Source organism: Delphinus delphis, chromosome 1 (assembly GCF_949987515.2).
Source record: "Delphinus delphis chromosome 1, mDelDel1.2, whole genome shotgun sequence".
Lineage (NCBI taxonomy): Eukaryota > Metazoa > Chordata > Mammalia > Artiodactyla > Delphinidae > Delphinus > Delphinus delphis.
Window position 1 is genome coordinate 73789196 of NC_082683.1, and position 25231 is coordinate 73814426.

At 37.7% G+C, this 25231-nt stretch overlaps 1 protein-coding gene across 17 annotated transcripts in view; it reads right to left on the minus strand.

The window, feature by feature from the left end:
• Window positions 1-3590: 3590 nt before the first annotated feature.
• The window catches only part of SSX2IP (SSX family member 2 interacting protein), a 43173-nt gene continuing 21532 nt past the window's right edge, over window positions 3591-25231 (minus strand). For 5 of the 17 annotated variants that reach the window (XM_060024472.1, XM_060024527.1, XM_060024482.1 and 2 more), the window contains 9 exons: window positions 24792-24927; window positions 22142-22217; window positions 21883-22072; window positions 18447-18597; window positions 16395-16531; window positions 15870-16043; window positions 12386-12500; window positions 11748-11913; window positions 3591-7541 (listed from right to left, as the gene is read on the minus strand). In XM_060024472.1, the coding sequence (XP_059880455.1) occupies window positions 7364-7541; window positions 11748-11913; window positions 12386-12500; window positions 15870-16043; window positions 16395-16531; window positions 18447-18597; window positions 21883-22072; window positions 22142-22217; window positions 24792-24927 (1323 nt within the window). In that variant the 3' untranslated portion in view covers window positions 3591-7363. Of the gene's footprint in view, window positions 7542-11733; window positions 11914-12385; window positions 12501-15869; window positions 16044-16394; window positions 16532-18446; window positions 18598-21882; window positions 22073-22141; window positions 22218-24791; window positions 24928-25231 lie in introns of all 17 variants that reach the window. The other 12 variants (XM_060024556.1, XM_060024509.1, XM_060024536.1 and 9 more) reach the window with 11 other exon arrangements.

Below are 25231 nucleotides of genomic sequence, written 5' to 3' on the forward strand. Positions count from 1 at the left end.
CAGTTTCCTCATCTGTCGAGTGGGTATAACTATAGCTCCTACCTATAAAGTTGCTGGGAGAAATAAAAGAAATTGCTTATTATGGCTTTAGTGTGGTGTCTGGAACACAGCAAGGGCTGTTTAAAATGTAGTAAGTGTCTACCCACAAAAAGCAGTTTGATTGTGTCACAGATGTGTAGATTGAGGGAAGTTGGCATGGAATTTTGAGAGGCTCTCCAGCAGTCTGAGTTATAAATGAGTCGACAGAAGGCTGCTCTTTTCTATCAGCTCTGCTCTCACACAACAAATGCACTCCTAAGACCACCATGTGCAAAATCGCACAGTAAATAGCACAGGGGGTTTGGAGAAAATAGGATTATGGGAACAACACTCAAAAACTTCATCAGTGACTCAAAAAAAAAATCCTAATAAAACCAGCAGCAGAGTTTTATACATGTTAAATGGTTAAGAAACACATAAATACCACAACAAATACGGCACCTGACCTTGGAAAAGACTGGAAGTTTGCTTATGGAAGGGGTGTTGGTAGGTCGTAGCTTGTGAGTTATTGTAAAGTGGGGGCAGGAAGTTGCCTGAAATGGAAGGGGAAGTTGTAATGCCAGATAGGGGTGGGTGTTGCTTGTAACACACGTGGTAAACTGAAGTTGCTGGTGGATATTTGAGGTGTCTATGTGGTTTATGTGTCTCTACCCAGCTCAGTTCAGCTGGGGGTAGTTTTCCGTATCCATCTGGTGTTTCTCACAGACAGAATCACGCATTAGCAAATGCAAATTTTGCACTATGCTTAAACCGTCCCCTAATGTATCAATCACCCTGGGACAAATTTGATTTTTTGCGTTGCACTTCTAAACCAAGTGTTTTAGGAGAACTGACTGTACATTAAGATAGACAACAACTTGACTCCATCTTTTATTGATAGAAACCGTACCTGAGGCATGAATTAAAGGGAGTAGTTTTGAAGGGATTAGGGTTCAACAGTCGAAACTCAAGTCAGAGTTCTGGTTACTTGGAGGAGCCTTCAGCCACAAGTAAGGTGACCGTTCATCCCACTTTACACCTCTGGTATGGGCCTCATTATGAACAGCTCCCCTTTCACTACTGAAAACGACTCAGTTTGGACAATAATTTATAGATTTTAAATTAAAAGCATGAACTGAATTTGTCATTTCCTCAAATCTTTGCCTTTGATAAAAATGAGCAATCCTGTGTCAGAAATAAAGGATCAAAGCTGAATTTTCTAATTCCAGTTAAAATTTCCCATGGTTTCTTTAAGATCAAAATAGCTTCTTAGAACTAACATATGACATTGTTTTGTATGGCTAGTTGTTGACGGATTTCTCTTTTTCTTTAGGGCATTAAGCCTAGAAGAAATAACTGTTTGGGAAAGTTTGATTTCACTAAATTCAAATAATCTATAGAGATTTTCACTATTTAATTCCTTTTGCTTAAAAAGGGATGAAACTACCCAAAATAATCTATCAATTAGTTACTTTTCAAGGTAAAAGCGACTGATAAAGAAAAAGGCTAAAAGAGTTTAGTTGATCCTCCATAAAAGCATTGCACTCCTGGGCAACTCTTTCAGAACTGTTTCATTGAAACTTTTCACTGATATAAAATCAGGAAAAAAGGTTATCCTGAAAGAGTTAGAGCCACAGGTATTCGGGGTAAGTTAATTATGATGTTGTAATCAAGTAATGACCACACGTAAGGGCTGGAGAGGACTAGGTGCCGACACGTGTTAGGGTCGAGAACCAGCAGTGTCTGACCCCATCCCTAGCTGGACAGCTTCCACCTCAGCTTAGACCCCAGGTATATTAGAGAATTGGGTCCAGAGAACTGGAATGGAGGGCAGGTTCTGGGGTCTCAGTCTGAGGGCTTTAGGGAACGTGCAAAAGTCTGTTTTTTTCTAATGAGTACACTGGGCTGGGGCGTGGTTTGCTTTAATGGAGCACTGTAACCAGGAAACTGTCTTGACAAACCAGAAACAAGAAAACGGAATATCTAAATGCAGACACAGCAGGGAAACTAGAAAATCTCCAGCTGCCCTGCAAGCAGCTGTTCTTTCTAAATTGAGTAAAAATATTCATACACGTTACTTAATTCTACTACTTTAACATTCATTTTTCATGGTGATATCTGCAAAAGATTACTGGACCATTGGACAAAACAATGTTTTTGGTCACTGTGACTGTAGTCACAGAGGGACGTGGTGCACACACTACGAGAGAACAAAAGACACGGCAGAAAAAGCAGGCTGTCTAGGTATATCTTGGCATTACTCAGTGACCTTTTGTTAGAGTATTATTTGCTATTAAATTGGCTATCTCAATTAGATCCTTAATGCCCTAAACTTGAAAAGGTAGAGATTCAGTTCTGAATAGGACTGCCATGGTCACCATTAACAAAAACAAGGGTGAGCTTCGTATGTGGATCAAACAATCAATACCTTTGGAGATGACAGGGTGACAGATTATGGGTTAAGAACTGAACGATTTCACTCAGAAAGCCATACCAAAAGGCACTACAGCAGTCTGGAATAAGTTGAAATTTAGGGATGATAAGATCTGGGTTTTTCAGTTCTGATTTTGTCACTTATAATTATGTGAGCTTGCATTTGTCCCTTGATATCTGAGTCTGTTACCAACTCTCTAAAAATAGGAAGGTTAATATTCTATTTTGCAGGGTTGTTGAATCAAAAGAAAATGTGTTCAGTATACTATATCTTAGTAAACGTGTAAAATTACCACTTAAACATTAAAAAACTTTGTATTATGAAAAGGTTAGAGAAGGCAAGAGAAGCCTTAAAATACATTCCTTCCAAAAATTAAGACGATTTGAAGCTTTAATAAATAATCAGTAAAAAGTCCCTTGCACAGAGCAATATGTTTTGCTGGTTATTTTTTTTTTAAAGTAAGTAACACATCAAGCACATTATGTAGCAGAGCTGTCAGTGCTCACCAAATAGCCTCATTTTCTGCATCTCCCAGTCGTTTGTTGTTAGGTTGAGGCTGTATGTCTAGGTTGTGGACAAAGCAATGTGCGTGTCTCTTTCAGATCTGGCTCTTAATATCCACCATCACCTGCCGGTCTGCTCTTTCCCCGATTTGACAACATTGCGGGCCATCGAGCAGACCGCCCAATCCACGCTGGTCATTTCATGAGCAAGAATTCAATTTTTGTATTGAACCACACAAGTTTGGTGTTTTTCACTGTAGAATGGCCTACTCTATTCCAATTCTCTGTGCGAGGAACCAAGTTAGATAGGGCTGGAAATCAACCAAAACAAAAGGCTCCTAGCCCTCCTGAGAAAGAAGAGTTTCAGGATTTTGACCTGAAATTTAGTCCATTCATGCCAATGAAGTAATGTGCTACTTGTTTCATTAGTATTTCATCTCTCTCATTAATAAATATTGTGTGCTTACTATGGGTTAAGCGTCATATGAGGTATAAGTATTTCTGAATCTAAAATATAAGAGGGTCTCTACCAGGATCTTTATGTAACACTGGCATTACAGTACCTCCTAAGACCTCTGAAATCAGGTATTTGTAAATGTTAAAAAAACAAAAACAAAACCAAAAAAACCAACCAGTCAAGTGAAGTATTTTTATATAAATCAAATAATTTAATCAGTCCATTCCACTTTAATCTACATCCAACCTGAAAAAAACATATTTAGAGAAATGACTAGAATAACCTATCTTATTATCCTTATCTACATGGCCCAAATCTCTGTAAATTCTTTTTCTATTAGATAATAATACATGTTCTTGTGGGCAGAAATTCTTAATGCTGCTTTGCAGGTTATTTTGATTGTAGAAAACAAAAACAAAACCCAACACCCAACAAAAACAAAACAGTAATAGATTAATTACATAGTTCTTCCCATAGGAAATAATGCAAAGACTCTTTAACTAGAAGCTTGCCACGTCACTGTTAGGAGACGGATACGTGATCCCGGAGCAGAACAACGAGTCCAAGTTCTATCACCAGACCGAATGTCTGAACAGCATCTCCCATTGTTTATGACAATTTAGGTTTATATAGCTGGTCTTCCACTCAACCCAGAGATTCTCAGTGGCAGGGAGCATGCTTAGTTGTCTTTCCCTCCGCAGTAACTAGAAGGTAGTAATAAGCCCTGACACACAGCAGCTACTTTTATATGCTTATGAAAAGAATGAAAAAAATTAAGGACAAACATAGGGAGAAGTATATTTACTAGACTTCCAAGACCCATACTTAGTTTAAATCCAATCTAGAAATAAGAACATGATTTACATCAGGCAACAGGTGTTCAAGACTTTTACAACAGGGCAATCACATAAGGGGTTTGCTAGCTCACAGCGTTCCGCGCGTACACACTGCAAAACCTCTCCTGGCATTCCGGGCGTTTTCAAATGCTCCACCAGGGCAGGTCAAAACTGGATTCTAGGGCGCTCTCCTTCTCACCATGTACTATGGAATATGTTTCCCCCAAAAAAGTGTTACCACAGGCCTATGAACAAGTCTGGTCAGCAAAGGTACGAAAAATGCAATTCTAAGTAACGACAGTATTTTAATTATACCATGAGGAAAACAATTTGCCACGGACTGCTCCGTGAACCTACACATTTAATACATTGCTTCTACAAGAAAGTACCTATTTATTAAGTTTAATCTTAATTTTCTGGTAGGATTGTCCTTCTATGAAGTTTCTCATCATAAATTGAAGATATAAAAATTTAAGAGTAGGAAATAAAATCTCTTAAATTTTCTTTGCCACTTTTATGCTTTGAAAATTCAAAATGGATAAAAACAAATAAGGCACGGAATGTTTCAGATCTGCATCCTGATAAAGAAGAAGACACTGAAAATGGTCAGGAAGACTTTCAAGCAAAAGTGAACATGGTTCTCTCTCACCTCATCTTGGCTAAATGCAAGACTGCAGCACGGCTGTATTACTAGTAAACTGCAAACACCTAGAGAGGGAAGGCAAATAAAATCTAGAAGTTTTATGTGTGGAGTCAGGAGTTATCCAGCATGGAAACCGTTTCAACATTCTAGGAAGTTTAGCGTGACTAGGAATCATCATTGGAGCCGGAATGTAAAGCAAACTCTACGCTGTTAAGTAAAACATACAACTACTGGCAGATCTTTTATCAAAAGCACAATGATCCTGGCTTTCATTTTACTGTTTCTTTCACACCTTAGATTTCAAAGTAAGTCTCAAGGGAATTTGTCTCTCCAATATGAGAATTCAACCAACTTTAAAATGAAAAAAACAAAAAACTGATGCTGCTTTGTAGAAATTCATCATTGTGGAACGCAATATTCCTAAAAGAGATTACTCTAAAAATTAGAACACTGTTTCTAGCCAAGTATATCATGGAAAGCCCTGAAAAGAAAACCCCAATTCTTGACAAATGTATCACTGCCTACTTAGAAAATTTGATTGCTTTTCTTTGATCACGTTATTGCTCAATAGCAAAAGAACGATATCACAGCTGTTTCTTCCTTTGGAGTACGGTACTACTTCTGAAATTCTGCATCATTTCTAATATTTTTAAATGGTAGAAAAGGGGCATGCACCAAGCTGAATATGGTGACTAATTTGCTTTTGCTCAAGAGCCAGCTTTTTGAGACTATAAATGTGGTACTTTCTCATGAGCACTTTCACTAATGTCTTACAGGATACTCAATAATATGCTATTAACCCTGAAAAAATGGCTGCTGCTACGCAACTCCAAAGAGTTATATATATAGTGAGTGAGTGGATGACAAAAGTACTTTTTTTTTTTTTTCCCCCAGTACATGGGCCTCTCACTGTTGTGGCCTCTCCCGCTGCGGAGCACAGGCTCCGGACGCGCAGGCTCAGCGGCCATGGCTCACGGGCCCAGCCGTGCCGCGGCATGTGGGATCTTCCCGGACCGGGGCACGAACCCGTGTCCCCTGCATCGGCAGGCGGACTCTCAACCACTGCGCCACCAGGGAAGCCCGACAAAAGTACTTTTTTAACATGACAAATTTAAACTGAACAGCCACAACCAGGTGAGTGAATACAAATGGTTAAACTGCTAGAAAATGGGAAGGCAGATGGGCCTAAACTACAAGACCTATAGCAAGGACTGGACATGTGTAGGCTTCTACATGCAGAGACAAATAGAGTTAGGTACTTAAAGCTTTCTGATGAAAATTCTAGGAAAGTGCTTGGGCCCACACTTACATTATTCTTACTATCAATAATAATAACAATAACAACCATGAAGAATCATGCAATCAGTCCTGAAAGTGAAATGACAAGTTTGTCCAGAGTATCATATCTGGACTATAAAATCTGATGCTTTATGTTATCAGATTTCCTTATCAGTAAATATCTCATTGAAAAATTATTAAAGAATTACTGGCAACTATACAAAGCCTTTGCTGGTACAGGTGTTACGGTATGGGTACCCATCTGGTAGAGAAAATATCACCATCCAAACATCTTAAATATCTTAATATCTTCTATAATCCAAATATCCTAAGCCAATATTCTTAAATTGTTTCATCCAAAGGTACTCTTGTCTTACCTCTATTATGCTAAAATCAATAATCCTTTGAAAAATTGTAGTATCCTGCATATTAAAAGAACCTAATGCTATAGAAATCTCCAAAATGTAACATTAGTAATGTTAATGATCTAAAGAACTTGGCTTCATGGAATACCTTTTCAGTATTTATTGCTCAGATGGGTTCAAAAAATTCTTAAACATAAGGTGGCAATGGCTCTAATACATCTGTAAACAGAATATCACTAATAAAACTTTTATTGGCATGAAATACTATAATTATGGATGTGTAAAATCTTTAAATCTTAAAGCCTCTTAACATAATCGTGTATATCTATGTACAAAACATACATAAATTTCACTTTATTTAAAACATATGAAGGAGGGTATTTCAAATCACACTAAACATAATAAATATATAACTTGCTTTGTTAAAAAGCTACAGTATACATTCAAGGAAAGGCTAAACTTCCAATGCCAACTATATATGAGACAAAATTAAACATTTACAATAATCAGTTTCCTAAAAGTGCTATTTTTAATACCTATAAGAGGAAACTCATTCTAGTGCTTTGTTTGCATCCAAACGTTCATACATTCCTTTATTCACAGAACCAGGTGCTTCTGTTACTAAAAATACATATCCAAAGCTTTTATATCCTTTTAAATAGATTTAACACTTTAGCTCTTTGGGGGAGGAACAGGGAAGCCCAAACAAACAACACAGACCATTTTAAATTATTAGAGATGATTGACTTTATAACACACCCTGTTTCAACTCAGATGTGAAATTTGATGAACATGTTAATGAAAAAAAACAAAATCCCAGTTCACATGTCTAAGGTAAGTCATCCTTCTCTATGTGAGCGTCTGCGTGGGTCGAGGAGCATCCACTACAGCAAGCTTCCTGTGAATCAGTCCTTGATGCCACGCTCCACTTCTGATTTGTACATTCTCTTCCAACCTGATTTGGCTTAGATTCTTCAGGGGTTGTATTTAGTACACTGATAGAACTGCTGGGGAAAGAAAAGGGAGATCTTAATCATCATCTCCTCCTCCTTTCACACCTTAGATATGCCTGAATGTCTAAAATCTGATGACTCTCTTGTCTCATGCTAAGTAAATTTTGAGGACACACTGGTCAAAAACACAGAAGTGTTTCAACATGGTCACTTTTATCTATCCATCTATTTATTTATCTGTTCAGTCTACTGTGAAGGATGCTACCCAACTAGAGCCTGAGGTAGATAGAGAACATGTGAGTTTTGAAAGCTAATGTTCCCCATACCCCTGTCTTTCTGTCACTAGTTTCTAATCTCTTTATAGTTTCCTTCTTCACTCATCCATTTGTTCATGCATGCTTTCATCCTCCATCCGTTCACTCATGCAGATATTTAATGAGTGCCACAAAGTGGTTAGGAGTCCAGACCCTGAACAGATGGTTTATGTTCATATGCCAGCTGGACCACTTACTACGTCACTTCTGGCAAGTTAACCCTCCCTGTTCTTCAGCTTCCTCAGCTGTAAAATGGAAATAATAATAGAACCTACACCTCACAGGGTTGGAGTGGGAACCAAATGAGTTAACACACACTAAGCACTTAATGATGATGCTCAATTAGCTTTAAGTGTCGGACAATAACAATCTAAGTGTCTGAACACAGACACAGTCTCTAGCTTCAGAGATACAGTCTGAGGTATACTCTGCAACCAGCCTCAAAACAAGGAAATTTAGTTAAATGATTACTTGCAAATCATGGGATTGAACCAATGAACAATACATTTTTATCAACTGAATATCTTACGTAATTTTTTTCACAAAACTTCTTTTGCCTAAATGTTCATTTTTTGGTGTGACTTCAGTTAACTAACTCAACTTTATAATGTGGCAATCCTAAAAAAAATTAAGTTGCTTTAATTCTAAAACGCTAAACCAAAAACATAATTAACAATTTTACTTACACTTACTTGCTTAAAAAAAAAAAAGGAACTTGCTTATAATTCAGATTCAGAATCCCTGCCGTCTCAGATGAGATGAGATCAATGATGAACTAAGTTCTCTATGTAACTTAGTACAAGAGGTACTTTGCACGGAATCCAGGCACAGCCCGTATGTAACATTCCACTCTACAGTGAAGGAGCAATGAGGTTGTTGCTGTAGAAATTAGCTACAAATATTCCTAATTATTTTGTCATAATCTTATTACGAACCCAGATCCAAGGTGCTTTAGGAGCAGGAATCCAAATATACCAAATAATTAAAAAGTTCAAGGATGATGTCAAGCTGCACAGCTTCTCTCCTGATAACCAGTTACATGACTCTTGTTTTACCCTCAGTGGCCAGTATCTGTGAATAGCTTAATGAAATTTCATTAAGCTCCAAAATTCTGTTTCTATGCCACTGACATTGCTCAGTGTAGCTCTTGAACACAAGAAACAGAAAAGCATTTTTATAATCCACTTATGTTTACATATATTTTTATTTTTATAGCCTGTTACTGAAGGTTTACAATGGACCAAGTACTGTTTTAAGTGCTTTACATATATTGGTACTGAATCTCACAGTACCCTATGATGTAGGTACTAAATGTTGGACTTTTTATTAAACACAAAACAAAGTCTTCAAGGAATATTTACGTTAAATACTTTATAACTAAAAATAATTATGTAAAAAAGTAAAAATTTTAAATACATAAAAATAATTGAGGCAACCAAGCTATGTTCTCTTTTAGGTACAGAATGCATTACAAGCGTACTTCATTTTATGGCATTTCAACTTATTGTACTTTGCAGATACTGAATTTTTTTTACAAACAGAGGATTATGGCAACCCTGGGTTGTCAGACTAACTAGCATTTTTTAGTGATAAAGTATTTTTAAATTAAGGTACGTACATTGTTTTTTCAGACATAATGCTATTGCACACTTCATAGATTACAGTACAGTGCACACATAACTTTTATATGCACTGGGAAACCAACAAGTTTGAGTATCTCGCTTTGTTGCGATACTCGCTTTATTGCAGTGGTCTGGAACTGAATCTGCAACATCTCCGAGGGCTGCCTGTATTTGTAAATGGTGAGCAGAATGTCTGTCTAAATCTATACACAGAGTTCTGATTGGTCAAATTTGGGGGCTTCAATAACATTCTATGTAAGAACATACCCTGAGCTTATATTATCTTTTGATTGTAAATTAAACAAACTTTAACTTCCCATATTTCACACATCAACCTATTGGCTCTAACTGCAAAACACAGCCTAAATCCAAGCACAGTTCTGTCTTCATGTAATGACCGTAGGGTGCAAATTACCACATCTCTCACCTCAATTCCACTAATGTTTCTTAACTGGCTCTCCTGGCTTGTGCTCCTACAATCTGTTTCTCATATAATAAAATGAAGTAATCTTTTTGTTTGTTTTTGTTTTTTTTTGCGGTACGCGGGCCTCTCACTGCCGTGGCCTCTCCCGCTGCGGAGCACAGGCTCCGGACGCGCAGGCTCAGCGGCCACGGCTCACGGGCCCAGCCGCTCCGCGGCATGTGGGATCCTCCCGGACCGGGGCACAAACCCACGTCCCCTGCATCGGTAGGCGGACTCTCAACCACTACGCCACCAGGGAAGCCCAAGATGAAGTAATCTTTTTAAATCTTGGATTTTTAAAAAAATCATTATCTCACTTAAAAGGTCTCCAATGCTTTTCCATTGCCCTTAGAACAATATCTGACTTACAAGTACAGACTAACATAGTTGACAAAAGAAATCTCAAGTGCGTGGTGGGAGCACAAGCAGAGTGGGGCTGTATATAAACAATATTAGTTGTGAGTTGGTAACTGCTGAACCTGGGTGATGGGTACACAGGGTCCCTGACCTCATTCCCTCTACCTGTGTATACATCTGAACTTTTACATAATGTTACCTCCCACCCTCACACCTCCTGGTCGTGCTCACTAACTACACTCGCCATCCACAAACACACCCGTGTCCAGCCTCAGGGTTCCTACACTTGCCTGGAGGACTCTTCCCCCAGCTCCTTTTTTGCCCCCCAGTGTTTACTTAGAGTCCTAATCCTTTTAAAGGCCAACTACAAATGAGAGTGCCTTATCCTTTTTTAAAATTTCATATTTTTGTTTAAAAATTTATCTATTTCGGGCTTCCCTGGTAGCACAGTGGTTGAGGGTCCGCCAGCCGATGCAGGGGACACGGGTTCATGCCCCGGTCTGGAAAGATCCCACATGCCGCAGAGCGGCTGGGCCAGTGAGCCATGGCCGCTAAGCCTGCGCGTCCGGAGTTTCTGCTCCGCAACAGGAGAGGCCACAACACTGAGAGGCCCGCATACCGCAAAAAAAAAAAAAAAAAAAAAAAAAAAATTATCTATTTCACAATTCTTGGTCCAAAGACTAGCTGGTGTCTTCAGCACTTAGCTCCACACCAGTCTCTCTCTCACTACAACAGGCCAACTGTGCTGCAGCCCTGGCTCCTGCTTTCTAAGGCGCCTGGGAAGGCCCTCGTGCCACTGTCTCCTACGTTAGTGAAGAGGAGAGCAATCACCACCACACTCTCTATTTCCCGAGGAAGGTGCTATCTCCTTAGTTCAAAATCAATCCTGGAATAGGCTCTGAGGTAGAGTACTGATATTATACCTTAGAAAATGATGTAACAACTTCAGACAGAGGAAAATACCACAACGCATCAGTTAAAAGCAGTATCTGGCTCTCCTGGGGGTGGGGAGCAACTCTGTCTACCCTGTCATCCTTGGGCACAGACCCTCTTCACCAGTCAAGGGGAGGGGGCTTTTCTCAGGTCTTTGTCCTTCCACACCAATAAAATGGGCACACCACAAGAAACTCTAAAATAGGTACTCTACAGAAACTATCAAAACAATATCCTTCTATTCAATACAATTAAATTATTGAGTAACTCCTGAAATAAGATTGTATTTTAAATTGTGTTTTACATGTGAAATAAAAAGAATCACATTATATGACTTAACTCCCAGAAGACAGGGACCAGAGCTACCTCGTTCACTGCTGTATTCCCAGCACCTAACAGGTGTCTACACATAATGGATAGCCAATAAATATTTGTACAATGAATGAGTCAGTCTACTCAATTCCTCTCCAGAGTCTCTACTGTTGCTCCTCCTAGACACGCCAACTTTTCCTTTGCAACACAACTCTAGCACTGTAACAAGTATGTAAGAAGTTCACCTATAGACCAGTACCTATATTCAGATACACAGGAACGCGTCTGGCAAAAGTCTGAAGTCGAAGGAGAAGCAGGAAGAGATTTAGTAAGTTTAGACGTGCAAACTGGAGACCCACTAGGCGCACCGTGAGGCTTCTTTTGCCGTGGCCTCGAGTGTACTGTAGGGTTGTCCCGATCAGAACCTGTTTAAAAAAGAAAAAAAGGAGGAAGGAAAAAAGGCACTACATATGGAAAAGCATTAAATATAGTGAAGGTAATTAACTAGGGTCCTAGACTAGATTCATTTGCAGTTCTAAGTGAGGTGTGAGAGAACAAATTAATCTAAATATCCACTGTAGCCCTTTGAGTCTAGTCTAGGTAATCCGGTGATCTTTGTTATGCACAGTCCCCAAACATTTAGAAGGATCGAGTTTAAAAACTATTTCTAGACTGTGAATTTTCAAAACTTGACATTATTACATTCACAACAAAAGTTGCTCTGGGTATGCAAAGTCCTCCTGTCATTTCTATTTTGACTCCAGTAAATAAAATATCAAAGTTAATTTTTAGTTCCAATTAGAGAGTTCTTACTGGTGACTGCTAAAGTTATATATTAATAATAATCTACAGTACTTTACATGCATTTTCAGATTAAAGAGTTTATGAAGTACTCACTTCCTGAGAAGGCACTGAAAAGTTTCACATTTTCTGAGTTCTGGTGGTCAAAGGTAGTCATATTTAGAAACTGTTGCTTTAACCAACTGGCTCTTTCTTCTTCAAATGCCTTTCTCTACCATCACAAGCAAACCAAAGAGATACCGATCAATACTTCAACGTTCACACAATTGCCATTTCACACGATTTCTCTAGCTATTTGTGTCTGCTCTCTGATTATCTCTATATATTTAGTCAAAGGAATTAACCCTAGAAAACTAAGAAAAATTTCAGTTAAGAAAATTATGTTTAAAAAATAAAAATTCACCTGTGTCTCCTGACAAGCCAACTACTATTTTCACATCAATTCTGAAGAAATTCAAGTGTATAACACAAAATGATAAGCATGTTAGCATAACTTTAAACATATGGAATATGAGCATAACTTTTGAACACACAAAACATGGTAAATATAAGATTACAAACGACAGAAAAATTGACATTTACCCCACTGTAAACTAATCACTTGAAAAACAAAAAGAGATATGACTTCATCAAGCACTGATCTCACCCTCCAACCATCTCCCAGTACTAGCAGCTTTCGGGCCTATGTCAAACCTCCTCCTCCTGAATAGCTAATTAGCAATCCTGAATTCTCCCTCTCCCCTCGGGTCTCTCATACTTCCTTCCCATCCTTCACTGGCCCCACTGTCCTCAGTGACCAGAGGCAGACAGAGTCTCAGGCAGAGAATGGGGAGTGGTATGCAAAGCAGCAAGAGTATCTCTTGGAGTAGCATCAGGGGTGGTGGGAGGATATGGGCTCAGAAACACAGGTGAGCCCGTAAGACAGGAGGAAATGCTGGTGCAAACTGTTTTTGCCTCCTGAGGGAGATAGCTATTGGACACAGGCTTTTGTAATTACAGAGGAAGGTCATGTCAGCTACTTAAGATAACGTATAGTCTTTCATTCATAAATATTAATACAAAATCATGGATCACCAGACATCTGAAGAAAACTAACAGCATAAAAGAAACACGGCCAGGATAAATAAAGAGAACTGGCCAAGGGAAACAGTTCAAGATAAACTTTTTTTTCAAATAACAAAAATTATCAGACAGATTTACGAATATCTGTAAAATATAATGGTATACCAAAAAAACCCCCAGAAAATAAGGACACTAGAAAACTTAAAAGATAAATTCTGAAATAAAAACTCAGTGGATGAAGTGAATAATAAAACTGACCTTTGCTGAATACCAGGTTGGTGATGCCCAAGATAAGAGTGAGAAAATATTCCTGAATTCAGGACATAAAGTCAATCTATAGATGTAGTCAGAAGGCAAAACATTTGTCTAACAGAAGTTCCAGAATGCAAGAGAAGAAGGAAAAAATACAGAATTGAAGAAAATATCCCTAAGCTGAAGAAATATAGTGTCTTCAGGCTGAAAGGAGCTACCCAGACTTTTCCCGGTAAAATTGCAGAACTCTTAAGAACACAAAATTCCAAAAGCTTCCAGAGAGGGGGAAAAACAAAACACAGGTATCTACAAAGTAATACAGGTTATATAACAGCCAGGCTTCTCGTGAGCAAAACAAAACACTGGAAGAAATGGAATAACTCAAAAGTTGTGAGCGGAAAAGTTGGAAAACTAAATTCTATATCCAGCCAAACCAATCAAGTAAGAATGTGTTTTTCGGATATTCCAGAATTCAGAATATTTTTCACTCACACACTACTTATGAGAAAATGACTCAAGAAAGTAATACAGCAAATTGGAAAAGGAACCGAAGAAAGAGACTATAACATGAGATATAAGTTGAATCTGATTCAGGAAATCATAAAGGAAGCTACAAAGAAAGTCAAAGTATTTACTACATAGTGATACATGGAAGATTTTCCTCCATGTGGCAAAATCTTAATAACAGAATATTTTTTATGTGTCCAAAAAAATTACTTGGCTATAGAATGAATAACATTTACATAATCACTATGTTACCAACGTTCTGTCTGGTTTTTAATTCTTAAGTCTCCATCTTAGACAAAGTACTTACACCTGAATTGTATTAAAAGACAGAACATAAACGTGATAATCCTTGACAATGAAAACTAATATCACAGACAAAACATGGGGAGCCGAAGGGTAAGAGCAGTGCAACAAGGGATAAACCTGTACTGTCTGAAGTTGAGCAAACCTGAAATGGAAGCATTAAACAAATTTACTTAAAGCAAGAAAGTCAACCAGGAGAAATAATTCTTTAAAAAGTAGCTTCAAAAAGTAAAAATATTATGAAGAAATCATATGTAAATGAGAAAGTGTAGATGGGAGGTATGATAAAGACACTAAACTCCTTATCTTTCATAGTGGGGGATCGATAGGCTTATATCGATCAAAATAGTACTTCTGGGAAGGTTGAACTTTATTTCAAGTTAAAATAGTACTTCCCAGAAGAATCACAAACTTTTAACAGTGGTTACTTCTGAGGAATGAAACTGGCAATAAGAATGGAGGATACGTCTTACCTTGTAGCTTTTTGTATGGATTGAATTTCTTTTTTTAAACCATTTTCAGACATTACTTCTCTAATTTTTGAAAAGGAAATATGTAGGTAATACACTGCTAAATAAAAAAGCGACCTGTCGAAGTGTATACACACACAGTTCAAACTGTTAACTGTTAATGCATTCATCCCTGGGTAAGGGGATGGAGAGAGAGAGAACTTTATTTTTACTGTATTCTACCCCAACCCCCTTTTTTAAAAACAAAAGACATGTTCTTGGTTGCACTCTCTTCTGACTCTACACCTACTGACAGTGGAGACATGACAGATGCCCAAAAGAAACCTCTTGTGTGAAGCTAAACCCTTAACAGTAGAAAGCCACCCAACGGACTTTCCTGGCAGCGCAGCGGTTAAGAATCTGCCTGCCAATGCAGGGGACACGGGTTCGATCCCTGGTCCAGAAGGATCCCACACGCCGCAGAGCAACTCAGCCCGTACACTACAACTACTGAGCCTGTGCTCAAGAGCCCATGAGCCACAACTACTGAGCCCGCACACCTCAACTACTGAAGCCTGTGCCCCCAGAGTCCATGCTCTGCAACAAGAGAAGCCACTGCAATGAGAAGCCCATGCACTGCAATGAAGAGTAGCTCCTGCTTGCCGCAATTAGAGAAAGCCTCCGTGCAGCAACGTGGACCCAATGCAGCCAAAAAAATAACATAAAACAAAACAAAACAAAATAAAATAAAGCCACCCAAAAAGGATGATAAATGCTTATAGTTTTTTCAATAAAAAATTTTTTTTTCAATTCCCAAATCTGGTAAAGGCAAAATGATATCCTTCTGTTATAGCTTCCATTTCAAGCTATTTGTGAAATCACTAGTAAAATACTTGAGAAAAAAAATGGATAGCAAAGAAACAAGAAAAAGCAGAACTTAGATGCATTCTACTGACCTCTCCAGGACCTTCAAACGCTCTACAAGGAAAGTCAATTGCTTAAAATACCTCCAATCCTAGGCGAATAGCTGCTTCTGTAAAGCTTCGTCTTTCTTTCTCGAAATTCTTCTTTTGCTCCTTAAATAGGGACCATTCTTCTTTGAGGCGTTCCTTTTCTTCCAACAAGTAACAGTCTCGGAGCAGTGAAGTGGTGTCATCATCACACGCAGTAGCGAGCTGCTGCTATTAAATTTTAAACCATAGTAAGTTCCAGAGGGTCCCTGCAACACTCCAACAAGTTGAAATGAACACAAGGGAAAAGCAGGTCAAACTTTAGGGGAAGGAGAGAAATGATAAAGAATCAGAAAGTCAACCGAAATGAGGAGCCTCATTTCCCAAATGCTTCTAACTGGCAAAGCCCCTACTAAGGGGTGCTACGTGGTCTATCTCCGGGCAAGTACAGAACTTAGTTTAGACTGAAAAATGTCAAATACTACAGATCTTATGAAATAAAGGGGTAAAAATATAGTAAGATTAAGTAAAATTCTGACCCTTCACAGGGGAGACCAGCTTTAAAAGGTGCCTCGCATTTACCTGTAAAAGTTGCTGCTGAGTTTTAATCATTTCTTTACACTGTTGAATTTCTAACTCAAGTTTTTCAGTTTCTTGTTCATGGTCTTGACGTGAGATTACATCTTCATCATTAAAACCTTCTAGGTGTACCTTTGAAACTAACACAAAACCAGTAATTTGACATAAACCTTACAGTCATCATTTTAGTTTATGGTGTTTGGACACATATGTTTAAAAATCAAGGCTCGCAGAACTTTTCCCTTTCTGGAATCTTGTAGGTTTCCTAAAAGGTAGGTATTTCCTTTGCCCTTTAAAAATTCTATAAGCTGTAATAAAATAAAACAAAATGTATATTATTTTAACACTAAAAAATTTTAAAAAGCACAAAGCAGCTCTAAGGAGTTCATGGCAACTATAAATTCGTGCTGTTTCTGGACTAAATGATATCCTTACTTACAGAGCTCTATTGTCAACATTTAATCTGTAATTCATATTTATTCACGATTATGTCCTAATTAAAAATGTACAACCTATATTCACAGAAAAATTAACATTCATAAACTATGTTCTTCTGACACTTCCTCAAAGATCAGTGCAGTGCTACAAATCTTGCTGTTATTAAATTCGACAAATATGAAGTCCGAAAATACTTGCTATTTACTAATAGACAATGATGACTGAAATCAATAAAATCTCATGTAAAGTAATTTTGATACTATAATTTTGCTGATTGCTCTTTATTTTTGGAGACAATTAGCACTGAGTTTGTCATTTTTGACCATTTAGAATAAATTTTCTTTAAATAGCTTTCATTTACTTAGCAGAAATCTTAATTTTCTTGATTTAAAAGCATGCAAATCTTAACAAATATAAAATAAGGATATATTCATCTACATATATCTATTTATACTATCTATAATGACAAGAAGTGGTATCTAAAATAATAGACTGTTAAGTGAAAAAAACACAGTGTAGGAAAAAATCATGTAATATTCAATTTTTGGTTTGTATACACTTAAAATAAATATTTTGCGAGCACAGAGAGAAAGGTCTAGAAAGGTATGCACCAAACGATTAGGTGTTACACATAGGGAATAGAGACCTGAATATTCTACTTTATATATTGGATTGGCCAAAAAGTTCGTTCGGTTTTTAAGTAAAAATAAAAGACATTTTTTCATTTCCACCAAGAACAATATATTTACTAACCGAATGAACTTTCTGGCCAACCCAATACCTAATTGATATTTTGCATCAAATGTCTATTGTTTTGTTTTTTTTTAAAGAATTTTCTTTTTTTTTAAATTAGTTACCTATTTTATACATATCAGTGTATACAGTCAATCCCAATCTCCCAATTCATTCCACCACCATTGTCCGCACCCTGCTTTCCCCGCTTGGTGTCCATATGTTTGTTTTCTACATCTGTGTCTCTATGTTTCTGCCTTGCAAACCAGTTCATCTGTACCATTTTTCTAGATTCCACATATATGAGTTAATATACAATATTTTTCTCTTTCTGACTTACTTCACTCTGTATGACAGTCTCTAGGTCCATCCACATGTCTACAAGTGACCCAAGAACTTTACTGAACAAGGTATTCGTGAACCGAACGAACTTTTTGGCCAAACCAACACTTCCTAATTGATACTTTGCAACAAGTGTCTATTATTTTGAAAATAATTTAGAAATGAATTATTAGCAACCTAGGAATAGGCAAGTATCTAGGAATAATAAGCAAAAGGTTCATATTTATACTATATTATGATTAATATTTTCCCGATTTCCATGATACAGTAAGAGACTCAGTTCACTTTATTCAACTGTCTTCTGCACTCAGAGCAGATGGACATATGATGTCCTTTTTTCAGAGACATTCACTCTGAGAGCAAAGCATTTTTTCTCAGTGAGGTTCAAACCGCATGTCTGGAAGTAGGCAGAGTCTTGCTTTTCAAACCACCAGACTGAGCTAAGGACTTCAGTCTGAGCCCGTATTGCCTTTCTAGGTGACTGACTGAAGTCAGCTTACTGAGTGTCACAGCTCAATCTACCTGTAGTCAGGCAGTACTTACCTTGGTTATCAAGTTTTTCTACATGACTTTTCAAAATTCTCCACTGTTTTCTGATGCTGTTGGTAAGCTGCTCTCTCACAGTTTCACAGGAAAGGTCCCACGTACTCTCTCTACTCAGTTCCCCAGCATCTTCTTCAATATCAGAGATAACCTGCAAGTGGCCAGAGATGAGAGGGAAAGACCAGAATCTTAAAATGGCTTTAGACACTCAGGCAGTAGTCATCAGACTGGGTCAGAGACACATATCAAGATCATTTCTGTGCTGTATCTGAAGCATAAATGACCCAGTCCTTAACATAAATGTCTTGAGAAAAAGCAATTAATACTGAAGATAGAAATTCCCCAACTCAGGTCTCTTCAAAGCTGAATTTGAAGCCCAACATAGTTAGTGTCAAAAGTCATGGAACTGTGTAAGGAAGAGGAACCTGCCTCATGCTATTAGGTGCTTTCACATGTTAATTAGTCCTCAAATCATGTTACCACGTGGGGAAACTGAAGCTTAGAGAAGCAGACTAACTTTCCTGGTGTCACACAGCTCCAGTCCAACTTGCCTCCAATTTTTGGTTGCTTTGACAAATAAACCTGTGAAATAATCTCCAAAGTAAAAGCAACTGTTAATCCTATTTTTCTCATATAATTTTTTTTTATAAAACTGGAGATATTTTTCTCTGTACTCTATTTACATGCATTTTCAGATTAAATCACAGGAAAATGTAGCAACCTTTACTGATATGATCAAATAAAGTCAAAAGCAGGATAAAGAACATAGGGAAGCAATACAAAATGTATTCATAATACATTTAGTCATAATAACCTGCATCTACATAAAATGGTCCTAATTTGTTATTAATATCCAGGATAGTAGATACATATACTTAACTAATTTGAACAATATATCTTGCTGGGGAAAAAAAAAAAAGAAGAGACGATGAAAAGAAAGAAGGGCTGATTAGACTGTTCCCACATGTACTGATAGATGCAGCAGGAGTGAGGGAGTGACTGAGTCTGAAGAACTGTACCAATAGTCTGAGGTCAGCAATGGGTTGGTAGAGGTCTAGGTCTCCCGGGGGCGTAAGTGGGGAAAAACCCAGGGTGTGGCTCCTTGTGACTCTGGTTCTTGCCAATCAACACTCTGGCGCTACCTGCCAGTAATTCTTCCAAGGAGCTACACCTTCTCTGCTATACATTTCAAGGCATACCAGAATACTACAAATTCATTATTAAAATTAACTGCTGCACATTAATAATTGCCAGATTGAGTGAAACTCTAAAACCACAAAAAAATTAAAAATGCATTTAACGTGAATTTTGGGTATATATTTTGGCTACTATTTTGTTTTGTTTTGTTTTGTTTTTTACAGTATGCGGGCCTCTCACTGTTGTGGCCTCTCCTGTTGCGGAGCGTAGGCTCAGCGGCCATGGCTCACGGGCCCAGCCGCCCTGCGGCATGTGGGATCTTCCCAGACCGGGGCACGAACCCGCGTCCCCTGCAACGGCAGGCGGACTCTCAACCACTGTGCCACCAGGGAAGCCCTTGGCTACTATTAAGCAAAATAATAAATGAAAATTTGGATGCTACCTAGGCATTCCAAGGTTATGTCTTACCCTTCTTGCTATAATGGGCCCAAATCTTTCCTTACAAGTAAGGAATGGGTGAATTACTTAAATTTTAAGAGATAATGTATCTAGAAAAAAAGGATCTTTTAAAAAACAGAAAATACACTTAAGATATTATTGTTTCTCCAAACTTCAACACTTGAATTATGAGAAATTATACAGGATACTATCATCTGAAAAAGATCGCCTTGATTTACTACCTACTTTTGCTGACTAAAAGCTGGTAATGAGACATTAGTAAAGGTTGGGTCCAAAACTGAAGAAACCACAGGAGTTACAGAAACAATGCTAACCCTGGCAAGGTATTAGTGAGTGTTAAGAACTGACCCAAAGTGATAGACTTTGAGAGAAAAGGTTAGTTAACTGAATATAAGATATGTCAAGCAGACCCCAAATTGGAGAGTCTAAAAAGAACATTCAGGTTCTTTTTTTAAAGAAGAAAAAAAAAGGAGATGAGCTTATCAGTTGGACTGATTTGTGAAACCACAAAATAATCCTCAAATATAGGTTAATAAAACATGTTTGGTGACTTACTGGTAATTACTACTCTTCATCAACATTGTTATTTTCAGGTTTTAGTTACTAATGGGAACTTGCTTGAGTCCAGAATTTAAATTTATATGTAAAGAACTAAGTTTAAAAACATTTTCACCATTACATGACTTTTTTTTCTGACCTCTACATGTTATGCCCTCATCAAATGACTTCCCCAGGCTTTCTACCTCAAAAAACACCTACTAAGGGCCAATTCAAATGTGACTTCCCCTGTGATACCTTTCTTGATTGCCATAATTGTTTTATTTTACACACTGTACCACCCTATTATAGCTGTTAATGTGTATAATAATTACTTCTCTATATGCCTGTCTCTGTCAAAAAAGGTTCCTGTGGGATGCAATGGTCTGAATGTTTGTGTTCTCTCAGAATTCTTATGTTGAAATCCTAACCTCCAATGTGATGGCATTCGGAGGTGGGTGATCTTAGGGAAGTGATTAGGTCATGAGGGTGAAGCCCTCATAAATGGGGCCCCAGTGAGCTCTCTCACCTTTTCCCACCATGTGAGGATGAAAGAAGTCAGCAATCCGACCATGAAAAGGACCCTCACAGACACCAACCCTGCTGGCATCCTGATTGCCTCCAGAATTGCGAGAAATAAATTTTTGTTTGTTTATAAGCCAACCAGTCTATGGTACTTTGCTTTAGCAGCCTGAACTAAGGCAAAGGAAACAGTCAAAATCTTCTCAGCTTTTTCTCTCCAGGGACTAGAACACATAACGAACATTCAATAAATTTATGGACTAAGTGATTCTTTGGTTCCCAAAGTTAATAAAAGTTTCACTCTCTGAAAAGTAGAGCCTGCTAAAGTTACTCAACATTTAAGCTACTTAAAGGATATTTGGCACAGTGGTTAAAAGCATGAGCTCTGGAGTGAGACAGACTTGGATTCAAATCCTAGTTCTGTCATGCGTGATACTGAGATAGCTTTTGTGCCTCAATTTCCTCACCTATAAAATAGGGATAATCATAGTACCCAAAGCATCAATTATTATAAGACTAAAATGAGACAATGCTTATAAAGTGCTTTTCATGGTGCTTGGCACAGATTAAGTCCCCAGAAAAATCACCTCCATCATTTCCTAGGGCATGTCTGGAAACTTACAGGGACATTTGTTTGGTTGTCAGAGTGACTGGGGGTAGCAGAGCAGTGAGTGTCCTGCGCAAAATATCAACAGCGTCCCCATTGAGAATCTCTATCTACTGTTTTAATTGTTCTAATCAGCGATCTGAAGACTGTATTAGAGAGGAAAGAGCCACTTACAGTTCCTGTACTATCATCTGCTCTTTCTCTAGGTTTCTGCTTTTGGGGAGAAAGAAGAGAAATCATTTCCTTTTTCATTTGCTGAAGAACCTTCTTAAGTTCAGCATTTTCCATTAGGATTTGTTTCTGACGATATTCATAATCATTCAAGAGAATTTTATACATTTCATCTTCGTTCCTGAGAAAGAAACTGTCAGTATGAAAATGCAGTATAGAAAGGGAAGTCTGATTAAATGTGTCAGTTTCATTCGTGCCTTACCTGGCTTCAGTTTTACCCGTCCTCCAGGAGCCTCTTTTTCCATCTGCTCTCCCCACGTAATTTAAAACTTCCATAGCTACAAACATGAACACACAGAACAAAACCAATTCTTACCATACAAGTTTAAGTGTTTAAAACCCCAATGATCTACATGCGTTAGGGACGTAAGTCAACTGGTATACAAATTAGGATTTAGGCTCAAACAGCCCAGATTTTTAAGTTCCAGTTCCATCACTCATAAGCCTGAGATCTTGGCAAGTTACTTAACTGCTAAGCCTGTTTCTTCATCAATTGGGTGGGAATAATGAAAGTATCTATCAAAGAGTTGTGAAGAGTGAAAGAAATGTTAAAGTACTTAACACAGTAAGCACTTAATAAGTGTTCATTTAATTATCATTATTAATTTTATCATCGGGGTTAGTAAACTATGGCCTGTGGGCAGCTGCCTGATTTTGTAAATAAAGTTTTATTAGAATATAGCCACACCATTTGTTCATCTCTTTTCTATAGCTACTTTTGCACTACAGTGGCAGAGTGACAAAAGACCACAGAACCCACAAACCTCAAAATATTTACTATTTGGATCACTACAGAAAAAGTTTGCCATGCCCTGTATCATGACCACCTGAGGATCATCCTCATCATCAAAGGAGACAAGGCTCCTGACAGTATTAATGTCTCTTCTGCCCCAGGTAGAGATGAAAGCAGTTGGCATAAGAAGGAAAAAAGATGAGAATAAGTTATTAAAATTTTAGAGCTGATAAAAATCATTACAGAACTGTCACTTCCAGTTGGGTCTGGACCAGGAAAAGAGCCAGACGACCATAATATAAGGGCTCTGCTATAGGATTAAGTATTTAATAAACTTCTCTAACTGTTACATTTTATACTTCTAGCATTTCATCCTGCTCTTTAATTTTGCTATTCCCTTTATGAATGAACACAAGGTTAACCAATCTTAAAAACCAATGTGTCCAAGTTTAAGATTTATAATCTCAGAATACTTAGATTTCTAATCTTGTCTTAACTGCTACTTATCACACTTAAATTTTTCAATAATTTTAAAATAAAATGTTCAAAAAACTGCAACAGCGCTGCTGTACAGAATGACAGTGACACAGTGAACACTGAACTGCTTGCTGGTAACAGGCTTAGCCCACCATGTGACAGCTTGAAACATCTGCTCATCAGCTGTTGTATGCAAGTCCAAGTTCAGAATAATGTATAATGTAGGTTAGATGACAGCCTGTAGCCCACTTGGAAACCACTCTTCAATAAATCAATGCACATATTTCCTGTTCCCTGAATCTTGGCAGGCCAGCAACACTTTATCTGTGCAGCTCTACTTTTGTGTGTGTGTAGTTCTATTTTTTTTTATTGAATTACAGTTAATTTACAGTGTTGTGCTAGTTTCTACTGTACAGCTAAATGACTCAGTTATTACACATATATACATTCTTTATTTATATTCTTTCCCACTATGGTTTATCCCAGGAGATTGGATATAGTTCCCTTTGCCATACAGTAGGACCTTGTTGTTTATCCATTCTAAATGTAATAGTTTGCATCTATTAACCCCAAACTCCCAGTCCACCCCTCCTCCTTCCTCCCCTCCCCCATGGCAACCATAAGTCTGTTCTCTATGTCTGTGAGTCTGTTTCTGTTTTGTAGATAGGTTCATTTGTGCCATATTTTAGATTCCACATATAAGTGATATCATATGGTATTTGTATTTCTCCTTTGACTTACTTCACTTAGTATGATAATCTCTAGTTGCATTCATGTTGCTGCAAATGGCATTATTTCGTTCTTTTCTATGGCTGAATAGTGTAGTTCTACTTTTTAATCTATACTATTTACTTGGAATTATGCACAAACTTGAATGAAATAAGTTGTAAATTAAGTTTCAAAAGAATAATAGAAAAAAAGTATACTTTAACAAACAAAACTTTCCCAGTCGGCTGTACTTCAAAAATGCACAGCTAGGGCTTCCCTGGTGGCGCAGTGGTTGAGAGTCCGCCTGCCGATGCAGGGGACACGGGTTCATGCCCTGGTCCAGGAAGATCCCACATGCCGCAGAGCAGCTGGGCCCGTGAGCCATGGCCGCTGAGCCTGCACGTCCGGAGCCTGTGCTCCGCAATGGGAGAGGCCCACAACAGTGAGAGGCCCGCGTACCGTAAAAAAAAAAAAAAAAAAAAAAAAAAAATGCACAGCTAAACTAATTTAAAAGAACTCAAACTGACATGAATGATTTGGCCTGATGAACCATTTTATGAAGTTAACTCAAAAATCACACTTTTGGTACTCAGAAACTGATCCTGATTTTTAATATAATCAGTTCTTTGCTATGAAAGGTTAGAGTTTCCTCTGGATTAGCTTTTCTCTGTGGATTAATCCTACATCTGTCATGTTAACAAATATATATGCAATTCTTATATGCAACTAATGGAGCAAAGCAAAATTACTATTTTTCAACTAACCAGTTGTCTCAATTTCTAGTTTACATGGATATATACCATCTAAAATCAATTGTATAAAGCATGAAAAGGACACTTCATGAATTATTGAGCTCAATCCCTCTACATTTGTTTCTTAGTGTAATACTAGCTTATTTGTTCCCTTTGCTTTATCTTAGCCAGCTGCTCCTTACCTATTTTTTTATCCTTCTTGTTCATAACAAGTTGATGTAGACGTTCCTTTAGTTTATTATATTCACGCTCTTTTCTCTTCATATCATGATTATATTGAGTAGCTCGACTTGCAATAATGTTTTGTAATTTCTGCACCTAAAAAAAGCATTTTCTATTAAGTGAGTCCCTTTAGGACTAGTAAACCCCGTTAAAATTTACAAATTCAGTAGAGAAAAGAAGCCTAGAATTCAGCTCCTCATATAATAGTTTAAGAATTCTAGGATTATTCCTCCTTCTCTGTAACCACTGGAAATCACTCTTTAAAATATCATTAAATGAAGCACATAAAGTTTTTATGTTTTAACTATGAAATTTCCAGAGCTGCTCTCTAAATTATCGTCTACACCTTTCACGCTACATACAGATTCTGATCATTTAGAAACCACAAACTCTTATGGAA